Genomic DNA, 13,032 nt, shown 5'->3' with positions numbered 1-13,032 from the left:
TTAAAAAAGGGAAGGAGGAGGATCCTGGGAACTACAGGCCAGTCAGCCTCACCTCAGTCCCTGGAAAAATCATGGAGCAGGTCCTCAAGGAATCAATTCTGAAGCACTTAGAGGAGAGGAAAGTGATCAGGAACAGTCAGCATGGATTCACCAAGGGCAAGTCATGCCTGAGTAATCTAATTGCCTTCTATGACGAGAGAACTGGCTCTGTGGATGAAGGGAAAGCAGTGGACGTGTTGTTCCTTGACTTTAGCAAAGCTTTTGACAGGGTCTCCCACAGTATTCTTGCCGGCAAGTTAAAGAAGTATGGGCTGGATGAATGGACTATAAGGTGGATAGAAAGCTGGCTAGATTGTCGGGCTCAACGGGTACTGATCAATGGCTCCATGTCTAGTTGGCAGCCGGTATCAAGTGGAGTGCCCCAAGGGTCGGTCTTGGGGCCGGTTTTGTTCAATATCTTCATAAATGATCTAGAGGATGGTGTGGATTGCACCCTCAGCAAGTTTGCAGATGACGCTAAACTGGAAGGAGAGGTAAATACGCTGGAGGGTAGGGGTAGGATACAGAGGGACCTAGACAAATTGGAGGATTTGGCCAAAAGAAATCTGATGAGGTTCAACAAGGACAAGTGCAGAGTCCTGCACTTAGGACGGAAGAATCCCATGCACTGCTACAGACTAGGGACCGAATGGCTCGGCAGCAGTTCTGCAGAAAAGGACCTAGCAGTTACAGTGGACAAGAAGTTGGATATGAGTCAACGGTGTGCCCTTGTTGCCAAGAAGGCCAATGGCATTTTGGGATGTATAAGTAGGGGCATTGCCAGCAGATCGAGGGACGTGATCATTCCCCTCTATTCGACACTGGTGAGGCCTCATCTGGAGGACTGTGTCCAGTTTTGGGCCCCAAACTACAAGAAGGATGTGGAAAAATTGGAAAGAGTCCAGCGGAGGGCAACAAAAATGATTAGGGGACTGGAACACATGACTTATGAGGAGAGGCTGAGGGAACTGGGGATGTTTAGTCTACAGAAGAGAGGAATGAGGGGGATTTGATAGCTGCTTTCAACTACCTGAAAGGGGGTTCCAAAGAGGATGGCTGTAGACTGTTCTCAGTGGTAGCAGATGACAGAACAAGGAGTGATGGCCTCAAGTTGCAGTGAGGGAGATTTAGGTTGGATATTCGGAAAACTTTTTCACTAGGAGGGTGGTGAAGCACTGGAATGGGTTACCTAGGGAGGTGGTGGAATCTCCTTCCTTAGAAGTTTTTAAGGTCAGGCTTGACAAAGCCCTGGCTGGGATGATTTAATTGGGGATCGGTCCTGCTTTGAGCAGGGGGTTGGACTAGATGACCTCCTGAGGTCCCTTCCAACCCTGATATTCTATGATTCTATAAGCCCCTGCTTAGATCCCCCGGAATGGTTTGCAGCTGTCAGCCTCCAAGTTCCCTACTTTTACATAACAATCCATCGAGCTCATTAGAATTACCTGAGATTCCAAGTGGGAAATTCCTGTTATCGATATAGAGTTCTTCCATTCGGACTACCAGCAGCAACAAGGGCATTCACCAAATGCTGGGCACTGGTGGTAGCTCACTTGAGAAAGCAAGGAATCCAGGTAGACCATACTACCTCAACGATTGGTTTATTCTGGAGAAATCACACAGCATGTGACCAGCTCCAATAACCAAATGCTTCAGCTTTTCACTGCCTGAGGTCTCAAAGTCAACATATAAAAGTCAGCATTAGTACCAATCCAGAGGATACAATTCATAGTCTACAGCAGCAAAGGTTTATCTGCCTCAAGACAGATTCAACATCATCATGGATTTCATCAACCATTTACAGGCTCATCCTCAAAGTTCAGGACAAGCATACTCCAGACTTCTAGATCACATGGCCTCCTGCACTTACATAACATAGTATGCCAGACTTCACCTAAGTCACATGGTTGAAATGTTTGTATCTTCCCAAAAGATATTTTAGTCATAAAGGTGCAGGTCCCCCAGAAGTCCTATTGTCATTAAACTGGTAGAAGGACTATCCTTTTCCCCACCGTTGTCATCTAAGACACTAGTGACAAATGATTCCACACGCGAGTTGGGACTTCACCTGGACCATCTCCAGGCCCTAGACCTTTGGACTCTTGAGCACAGGTCCTAAGGAAGCCTGCAGCTGTGATGATCATGCTGATATTGGCTTGGCCAAGACAATTCTGGTTCTCAGACGTGATTAATCTATCCAGTACGCTTCCCTCTTCCAGAGATAATCTCCCAGAACAACAGGTAGATCCTCCATCCAGACCCTGATTCATTACACTTGACAGCCTAGATGAAGGCTAGCAAACCAGCATTGAGAGGAGTTGCTCTGCAGAGGTCCAAAGTCTGTTAATCCACAGTAGAAAAGACTCTACTAGACCTGCATATTTGGCAAAGTGGAGAAGATTTGCTATTTGGACCCAGCAACATCAGTTAGCTCTATTAGACACTGAGATACGTGCTATTTTGTATTACCTTTTATTGCTGGAAAATGTAGGACTGTTTATAAGCTCTTTAAGAGTACGCTAGGTAGCTAGCCATCCCTCCCATTCTGGATCACCCAGCATTCTCCCAACCGACAGTAGCTAGATTCCTTAAGGGCCATATGCACCTGTTTCCCCCAGTTAAGAAGCCTTCCCCTGCTTGAGATCTCTAACATAGTCATAGTGGGATTGATTGCCCACCCTTTTGAGTCTCTAGCTATGTGCTCACTTTATCATTTATTCATGAAGATTGCCTTCCTTGTGGCAGTAACGTCTGCCCAAAGGGAAGGAGAAATATAGGTATGTATTACTATTACTGTGACTGGTGCACAATATACTATATTCCAGGGGTGGCCAACCTGTGGCTTCAGAGCCGCATGCGACTCTTCAGAAGTTAATATGTAGCTCCTTGCATAGGTGCTGACTCCAGGCTGGAGCTACAGGTGCCAACTTTCCACTGTTCAACCTCAGGCCCTGACCCCACTCCACCCCTTACCCCAAGGCCCCGGCCCCTTTCTGCCCCCTCCCCTGAGCCTGCTGCACCCTTGCTCTTCCCCACTCCATCCCAGAGCCTCCTGTACACTACGAAACAGCTGATCGCAGCCAGCAGGAGACACAGGGAGAGAGGGGGAAGTGCTGATCTGCAAGGCTGCCAGTGGGCAGGATGTGCTGAGGTGAGGGGGGCTGCTGATATATTATTGTGGCTCTTTGGCAATGTACACTGGTAAATTCTGGCTCTTTCTCAGGCTGGCCACCCCTGCTATATTCCATAAGGATAAGGTGGCCTTTAGACCTCACTCTAAAATCTTGCTGAAAGTAGCCTGACTTCTATCTAAGTAATACCTGAATATCTAGTACCAGTATAGCATTGTCTTTTTTCTTATGCCCCACTCCAGCCAAGGGGAAGCCATACTGCATACCCTGGATGTGCTTAGGGCACTATCATTCACTTTCAGGAATTCCCCAAGATTATTTGTAGTTTTCATAGGTAGGATGAAGGGACTGGCAGTATCTGTCCATAGGATATCTAACTGGATTTCCAGTTGCATCAGAGTATACTGAGCTAGCTAGTTTAGATCTGCCAGTTAAGATTATCGCCCACTCCATGAGGACTCAGGCAGATACTGTGGCTTCTTTAAGAAGTGTACCAATCTTTGAGATCTGTAGGGCACCTATGTGGGATTGGGATCCAAAACATTACTCCCTTGTAGAAGCATCAAGAACTGAAAACCACTTTAGCAGAGCACTTCTTCAAGTTATTATTCAAATAGACTCCAAGCACCCTTTTCTTATGTGCCAGATCACTGCCTGTGAATTAGTGTTCTGCAATCTGACCAAACCTGATAGGGCCCAACTACAAGTGTTGGGTTCAGGTTGGTTTGGTTGTGAAAACAACCAAACCCACTCAGGCTCAGGTCAGATTGGCTCACCTCTTCCTGCCCCACGGGGTCGGCACAGGTGGGTGCCCTGCTGGCTGCTGCCACCTCGCTGAGCTGTGTGTGTTCAGCAATGCGTATACTGAAAAGTTGCAGCGCCTCTCAGTCTGCAGTGTACGCAGCTCCTGTGGCATTGGCCCCACTGGCAGGAGAAGGAGAGCAGACCTCTCCTGTGAGTCACCAAAAGTGGAATCGATACAGACAAGCGCTTGAAGAAGAAGAAATGGTTACTTACTTACACTAAATGTGGTTCTTCAGCATATGTTGCCCACAGGTATTCCATGTCCAACATCCTTCCCCACTACTGTGGAGTGCTATAACAGCTAGATTCTGTATTGGTGAAGGAAGTGAGGGACTATTTGGCCTGCTTCACCCTTTACACCCTTGGGAGGCAGGCATTAGAACACTTCAGGCACAGGCGTGGCCGCGGTGGACACTGCTGGCCAAAAGAATCCAAACTTGAACACCTGAGATGCATGTGCACCTGAAGTGGAACACATACGTACAATATATCTCGAAGAACCTCAGTTACTATAGGTAAGTAACCATTTATTTCCATTCAGAAATGTTAAATATTGAATTGATATAGTCAAAAAATTGTAAAAATTATTTCTAAAGCCTATATCGCTTGTAGCTTTTAATATACCTTTCTTATCACCTAGAAAAAACTGTCTCATAGCCTGCTTTGTCAGTTATTTGTCTCACTCTGATAAGCATATAAACATACAGAGAGAAGTGAGAGATTCATAATGCAACCTGTCTAGAGTTTGTCCAAGTATAAAATTGATTATTTTAGTCTGAAGTGCAGTAGGGGTCCTAATAAGACAATCCTTTTCAGACCATATTAGAACAAGTGCCTGAAGGAAAGGATATCTAGAGTCTAGTCCCATAAGTTGTTTCCCTCTGTACAAGAGGGTCGCACACTTCATAGCTTGTGTAGATTGAGCATATTGCACTCCCAGGGGGCTCCTTGCATTCCTCCATTCCAGCCCACAAGCTCCATGTGCCACCCTCCCACTCCTCTCTATTTCAGGAACTTCCTGCAACTCCCCCATCCCCTCCACCATTCCAGGGACTCTGTGTGTGCCTCCCCTCATTTATCCCTCTTCCCATACCAGAGTTACCCATTTCCCACCGCCCCCCTTCAGTGTCTCTGTGTGCACCCTGATTCCCCCCAATGGCAAGGACTCTGTGTGCATCCCAATTTTCTCCCCATATCTCCCACCCAAACCAGAGTCCCCCACTGTGCACCTTCATGCCAGGGGATCTGTCTACCCCCAATGCCCACGTCCGCCCCCTATGCCAGAGGTTGTATGTGCTCCTTCCCTCCTTCCCCATATCAGGGTCCCCAGTCTCCACCCTCTCCCCCACATCCCTGGCCAGGCGTTCTGTATGCCCATTACCCTCTTCCCCCTGTGCCAGGGGCTATGTGCATGCCTCTCTTCCTCCCTTTCCCCCAGCCCCCTCCCCCCATCAATCTTTCTATCTGTGGGTGAGACATTCAGGGTGTCATTGGGCGGATGGGCAGAGATGAGATGGATTATTGTTATGCTGGAAAGCATAATGGGTGCCATCAACCAGTTGTTTGATCTGTAGATAATTGCAGAGATGCTTGAAGCTGTGGCTGTGCAGATTATATGGCAAGGGCTCCATGTGTCCCCAATTTTTCTCCTTTTAGTTTTCCAGTTTTCTTCAGCATTAATAGGGTTCTGCGCATTGATGCCTTGAGCATTTCCTGAAATTTTGAATTGATTAAAAGTTATTGCATTACAGATGGAATGCATTACACTTTAAGAGAGAAATGTTGTCAAATTGAGTATAAGCTTTGTAAGGTAGACAAAAAATTTAACTGTACTAAACTATTTTTAATTTCAAAATGTGCACTTGTCCCAGTACCTTTAGCCAAAAATTCATGCAGAAATAACTTCATTCTATTCATATGCGCACATTTTATAAAGGCCAAGTAATGGGGGAGCTTGGAGCTGACAAACCATGAACAGTAAATTTGCCTTCAGAAATATTTGGGAAGAACTGAAATAAAGTGGTGATAGCAGGTCGGTGGCTGGTTTTGTATAAAGGCCATGCTTTACTTGAATTTCACTGTAGCTTGAACTTGAAACATGGTTTTTATCTCTCATGACTGAAATTGTTTTCTACTTTGGGAAAGTACAACTGACAGTAATACTCTGCTGAAGAAGGCTGATTGATATTGAAGCACAAAGAAAATTCAGAACATTATCTGTTGCTAATCTGTGACATAAGAGACAATTCTATGCACTAAAATTTTAGACAGATGAATAAAGCCTATTTAAGGTAGTTAGAGAGTATGTGGTCCATTTCCTTCTGGCTGTATGAGGGATTTTTATATATATATCTTCCATTATCACAAATAGTTATGCTGGTAAAAGAAAGATTACCACCAATTCAATTCAGTTGAATACACAGGATCACTTTAAAGCCAGTAAAAAAGGATGCCAATCATTCCAGCTCACTTTGAGCCACAAATTATGAAAACAAGAATAGGATATATCCAGGTTAAATTTTTGTTTGTTGTCCTTTCACAGGAGTGAAACTTTTGGAAGTGTGTGTCACAATATCCGAGTTAACTGCATCTTTGCCTTCTCCTCCACCCATCTTCCTTGAGAGCACCCTCGTAAGGTTTCAGGCTCCCAGACATCACCTCTCTGGGTCATTGACCCATTTCTCTCTCCCTTCACATTGAGAGTTTAGGCTTACAGTTCCTCTACACCTCTCTGTAATTTCCCCAACAGATCTGACAGCATCTGAAATTAACCTTTCTCCAGGGGCTATAACAGTGTATACCAGTTACCACCCAGCCTGCACAAAGCAAAATACATTTATTCTTAGGGTTAAAGCATTACAGAGAAAATATATGTTAAAAAAATAAAATTTCTATGCACATGCTAAAAGCAGACTAGAAGTACCCATCAGTCTAATAGATCTAGTAAGCCAAAGTCCTTTCAACTCTTCCTCAAGGGTTGGGGCCCCCATTGGACAGAAGATGCTGTCCTTTTGCTGAGTCAAAAGAAGTCCCTGTGTTAGTTTAAACCCCGACTTTTTATACCAAAAGCTCTTCTGTTGTCTGTTGGTCTCCGGAAAACCCATTTTGAACCAGTATATGCATAGTTCCTTCCCCGCTTCTCCCCCACCCCCACCCCCCAGGTGGTACCTCTCTGGAGGTGTTCACAGCCTGAGTGATTCACCTTAATCACCCTCCGGTTTTGGTTCCTGGAGGAACTGTGGTAGTCCTGCCCCTAGGAGTTGCATACAATCCCTGGCCACAGTGATACCATGCATAGACTTTGATTCATAATCCATGCATAGACTTAACACAGTATGGGCTCCAAATATATTTCACGCAATTGCAACATTTGTGTTCTGTGCCGCAACAGGGTACATTATTCTTCTGGGCAAGGCTTAAATTGTTTTGGTGATACGGGTGGAGAAGGGTTGGGTTGGTCTCCCTACCTCGTGATGGACTGTGCTGCTTACTGCCAAAGGAAGTTGAGGCCAAGAACGTATAAAGAGTCAAAAATGGATTGGACGTTTATATGGATAACAAGATATCTAGAATGATCATAATTAATGATAAATTTTGTGGAAGAGGTATTAAACTTCATGTCTCATGCTACCTGTTAGAGATCAGTTAGGTATTTAACGTGTGGTGCAGATTATCCGGTATTTGCCTACTGTAGGGTTCTGCCGCATCTGGTGCTGGCTGCTTTTGGAGACAGGATACTAAACTAGATACTGATCTAGTGAGGTAATTTCTATGTTTCTGTGGTGGGTGGGATGTGGAATGTTCATCATTCCAACTTCTTTGGACCGTGGAGGTTAGATACACAGGAGTAACTGAAGATCCCACATCAGCTTTCCCAGTGCAGAAGATTATGCTGAACTACTAGCTTTGGAATTATGTGGGCTCATCTTTGCCATAGGTTTAAGTAGAACTGTTTAGGTCATGGATAGGTTTCAGAGTAGCAGCCGTGTTAGTCTGTATCTTCAAAAAGAACAGGAGTACTTGTGGCACCTTAGAGACTAACAAATTTATTTGAGCATAAGCTTTTGTGGGCTACAGACCATTTCATCAGATGCATAGAATGGAACATATCGTAAGAAGATAGATATATACACACACATACAGAGAATCAAGATGGCCCATGTAGACAGTTGACAAGAAGGTGCAAGGATACCCATGTTAAGTATCCTCACATCTTCTTGTCAACTGTCTACATGGGCCATCTTGATTATCACTACAAAAGTTTTTCTCTCCTGCTGATAATAGCTCATCTTAAGTAATTAGCCTCTTAATCCACCTTTTCGTGTTCTCTGCATGTGTCTATACATATATCTTCTGACTATATGTTCCATTCTGTGCATCCGGTGAAGTGGGCTGTAGCCCGCGAAAGCTTATGCTCAAATAAATTTGTTAGTCTCTAAGGTGCCACAAGTACTCCTGTTCTTTTTAGGTCATGGATAATATTTCAATGCCTCTGGGGTGCTGGTGACAGTTTTAGGGTGTTGCTGGTTCACATATGCTCCCTTCCATCAGTTCCAGGATATTGTAGCTTGTATCTTAAATTTCTTTAATAAAATTTGTAGCCTGTTGGCTATAATTTGTATAAATTGGTATCAGTTCTCATTAATCCCTGCCATCAGCAATTGCTGGATTTGGTAAATGTAATGTTTTGCTCAGGATGAAGCATCTCAGTCTACTTTATATGACTAGTGAATTTCTAAATACTAAACTAGAAAAGTATTTTAACTTCAGTTTCAGATGACAGTGAATTGCACACAAGTGGTACTTTGAGAGCCTCAGAAAAGTCAACAATGGAGCAGTTAGTAGAGAGAGCCTGTTTTAGAGACTATCAGCGTTTGGGACTGGGGACCATCAGTAGTAGCTCCTCTCGCTCAAAAACCGAATACTTCCGAATAACTGCATTGAACAGGATGTATTCACTTTGTAGAAGGTGAGTTAATCAGTTCACTCTTATGTTTAGAAATGTGTATCTGCCATATTACACATCATCCACAACATCCATTACATATAATACATTTATTTAGAGAACAAAGTATTCTGGGAAAATAGCACTTGCCATAACCCAAAACGAATAACACTGAACTTACAGCAAACATAGCAGTGCTGATTTTCTCTCTTTTTTGTTGTAACATTTTTGTTAGTGTCTCTGCATATTTAGCTACTAAGACTTGTATTTTAGTTGGATCTATAATGTCCTTTTTGTACATTATAAAATCCTAATTTGTAAACTCCTAAAGGTCTATTCTCCTGTCAATGCATGGCAGCTACATACAATCAATTCATTTTAAAGTTACTGGATGTTACATACATAAAACTTCTGTTTATGAGTAGGAAAACAAGCCCTAGAAGTGCATGTTTATTAATACAGTTCAAAACAGAAACTGCAAATAAGAACTCATGAACCAGTCATTGGAGCACTTCCTTTAAAATGTTTGTCATATACAATATGTAAGCTCCTGAATGTCAGTAAGAAGTTAATGCATAAGCCTTTTTTATTGTGAAAGTTCACTGAGATTTATTATCAGTGCCTACAAAAGTGCATCTGATGAAGTGAGCTGTAGCTCACGAAAGCTTATGCTCAAATAAATTGGTTAGTCTCTAAGGTGCCACAAGTCCTCCTTTTCTTTTTGTGAATACAGACTAACACGGCTCCTACTCTGAAACCTACAAAAATGCTGTTTAACACAACAGCAAATCTGCAGAAGTTTCATCACTGGAGCACTCACATCCTACAAAGACACTGCAGGCTAAAAGTTGTTTTCGTTATGGAAAAATGAAATTGCCATCGCTTTCATAGAAAGAGCACAAAAAAATATTAAATCCAGACTGTTTGTCTCTTATCCAAAGCACCAATGTGACAACAATACTTTTATTCAATCACGAGTGAATATTAGTTCATTTGAACCAAAGAAATCACTGCATTATATTAACTATGCTTTTTAATTGCTTGTAATCACTATATTTTAAAAATAATTTTCATACCTTATCCTTACCCAAAAAATACCTGTTTGAATTTTTGTCACTATTTTGAGAAAAGTAGTCAATATCCAATTGGTTTACAAATTTCAGGATATGAGTGGTTATTTAATGTCATGTGATTTTGGTTCAGGTATTGTATTTTAGGAAATAGACCATAAAATGGATTAGGCATTTCTTCCCTCATGATAAAGTTTAATAAATGTCAAATAAGTTCACTTATGTTGTGTCACAAACAATCCTATGTTTAGAGTAGCAGCCATGTTAGTTTGTATCCGCAAAAAGAACAGGAGTACTTGTGGCACCTTAGCGACTAAGAAATTTATTGGAGCATAAGCTTTCGTGGGCTCCAGCCCACTTCATCGGATGCATAGAATGGAACATATAGTAAGAAGATTATATATACACATACAGAGAAGGTGGAAGTTGCCTTACAACCTGTAAGAAGAGGGATTCTTTAGTAAAATGTAAAATCTCCCAAGTGCTCTCCTTAATCAGTTTTATTTTGAGAAAAAACTAACGCTTTAATTGAATCCTCTTTGTCAGAGGTACTCAAACTCTTTGAATCCTTCTTCCACTTATGTAACCAGAGACAACACTCCTGCTTGATTTTCTGTTTTCAAAACTATTATATCATGGAAGTTCCCAAACTGTCTTTTTGTTTTTTTAAACATTATATAACCAGCAATTTGTAATGTGCTGTTCCAAAACTGTTTCTTTCTTAAATGCATTTTGACATGAGCCAGTTATGGTCAATGCCAAAGTACTGGCATTGACCATGCAATTGGCATGCAATTCAAAGCATCTAAACATTCTTGCCTTTAAAATGTCAGCGCCTGTACACAATCACTGGTGTCAAATATAAAAATAATGTTTGTTTCCTTTGAAGAGCCCCAGTGATCTGTTTTCTGTGTCATTCTCATAAACCTGACTCTTCAAATGATAGATTGAGGAGAGAAATTTAGGAAAAAATGGGGAGCGAGGAGATGTATCAACAAATAAGACTGTAAATGAAAAAAAAAAAGAAAAAGTAGTTATTTACATTTTCTCCAATGAAAGTTGCTTTTTAAAAATTCTAATACTTTTCAGCCTATCAAAATAATAATCAGGAGTACACGGTATTACAAAAATTAGCTATTCTTTAAAAAGAATTTTTATTAAATAAAAATGCATATATCAGTGAAAACTGCAGATTAAGAAATATACATATCCTGTTTTCAAAATTTAAAAAGGAAAAGGAAGAATCTTTTTGAAAATAATTCTAATTATCTTTTTAATTTTCTCTCCATTGATTAATACAGCTATCCTGGACTTTTGGTAGTACCTCAGTCTGTGCAGGATAGCAGTTTGCAGAGGGTAGCTCGTTGTTATCGTCACAATCGCCTGCCAGTTGTCTGCTGGAAAAACTCAAAAATCAGTACTCTGCTGCTAAGAGCTGGGGGCTTCCATGGAAAGGGAGTTGTCGGCCTCTTCAAATCTCAAAACACACATACTGCAGGTGAGCTTATGTTGCTGGACTTTCTGCATGTGTTGTTTCAGTGAAAGAGGTTCTTTCCCTTTAGAGTAATATAGTGTTCTCATGAATAAATTATTTAATTTACAACAACCCCATCTGCTTCCTTTAAACAATATTCTTCTAATTTGGTTTTGTTGTTGCACCTTATTTCCTTGATTCACAAACGAGTTCACGTTGTCATTATTTATGGGCTATAGAGATAGTTAGAGCAAATTCTATTCTTTTGACTCTCTGATGGCTTTGAGCATAATTTTAGTTTTACTTTGAGAGAGCGTTTTATAAAACCAAGGCCTGAGAGATTTCCAGAGTTCTGCTTGGGTTCTTTGGTTGAGATAAAGGTTCATCTTTTCCATGATCATCACTGGAACAGTGCAAGATCTGTCATAATGGAGTATCTTTGAAGAGAATATTGGAGGAAAGTGAATTGCATGTTTAGAGGGAAATGAATTGTGAAGGACACATTACTCTCAACTTTCACCTCCCACATGAGCTGCATGGTGTATCTTTAATTCTTACTCCTCTTTCTCATAGTTACTGTCTTGGTTTTTTGTTTTTGAGAGGGCCTGAGTGAGTTGTATATGATGTTTCATTCTGTGGATAAAATAATGACACTGAATAAAGTCAATACTCATAGGCTCATAGATATTAAGGTCAGAAGGGACCATTATGATGCTAGCCAATAAGGAAAGTCTAAGTACTTGGGATACTTGTGACTGTATGAAGAAAACAGGACTGGTGCATCTCTTAGGCATATAGTGTTAAAAGTAGAATTCAAGACAAAAGTGAAGTTAGTTATCTAAATAAGGAAGAATTTGGTTTGTGATTAACTATCCAACCCTAGCCTGACCCAGAGAAATTAGAGCAGAATGAAGGGTCCTTCTACCTCTTTGCAATACATGGTATCATAGGAGTTGGGAATTAACCAGCCAGTGGAATTTATTTCTAAGAAGAAAATATCAGAATGCTGCTCAGAAAGAATGAGAGGAAAGTGGCAAAACAGATATCCAATCAACATAGAAATTTCTGGGTCAATAAGTTCCTCCACTTCTGCAATTAAAGACTAAAAAACTGTTTTAAAGTACTTGACATTACTGAATAGTTTGCCCTGTGGAATTTCTCATTGTGAATAACATAATGTACAATGGTAAGCAAGTTACATAAAAGCAATGAGTGACTCAAGGTTCTCATGATGAGGATAGATTGCATGATTTAAGTATTTTCTGCATAATCCATTAAATAAAGTACTGCTTCATAGGGTATCTCTGTGAAATAACCATGGGAAATTGAAACTTATTGTATTTATAGATATTTTCAACTAATTATAAAGAACAGTTCACATCTGGCATAATATTTAACTGTAAGAGCTTTGCATATTTCACAGGCACTTGCAAAAAAGTGCTAAAACTTCAGAAATATTTTAATTAAAAATTCAGTAGTGACAGCAATATTTGGATTGGCTGTTATATTAGTGGTTTGTGGACTCCGCACTGGGTCATAAATTAACAGTGCTCACCATACCACACACTG

The 13,032-nt window shown here is 41.2% G+C and overlaps 1 protein-coding gene across 6 annotated transcripts in view; it reads left to right on the top strand.

Annotated features, from left to right (window-relative positions):
• SBF2 (SET binding factor 2) overlaps positions 1–13,032 on the top strand; it is a 553,544-nt gene that overhangs the window by 470,651 nt on the left and 69,861 nt on the right. For all 6 annotated transcript variants that reach the window (XM_073347556.1, XM_073347555.1, XM_073347560.1 and 3 more), the window contains exons 26-27: positions 8,745–8,943; positions 11,291–11,487. In XM_073347556.1, the coding sequence (XP_073203657.1) occupies positions 8,745–8,943; positions 11,291–11,487 (396 nt within the window). The remainder of the gene's footprint in view (positions 1–8,744; positions 8,944–11,290; positions 11,488–13,032) is intronic.

Source organism: Lepidochelys kempii, chromosome 6, assembly GCF_965140285.1.
Source record: "Lepidochelys kempii isolate rLepKem1 chromosome 6, rLepKem1.hap1, whole genome shotgun sequence".
NCBI lineage: Eukaryota > Metazoa > Chordata > Testudines > Cheloniidae > Lepidochelys > Lepidochelys kempii.
Note: the sequence above shows the minus strand (reverse complement) of the source record. Positions and strands in the feature narration are given on the sequence as shown.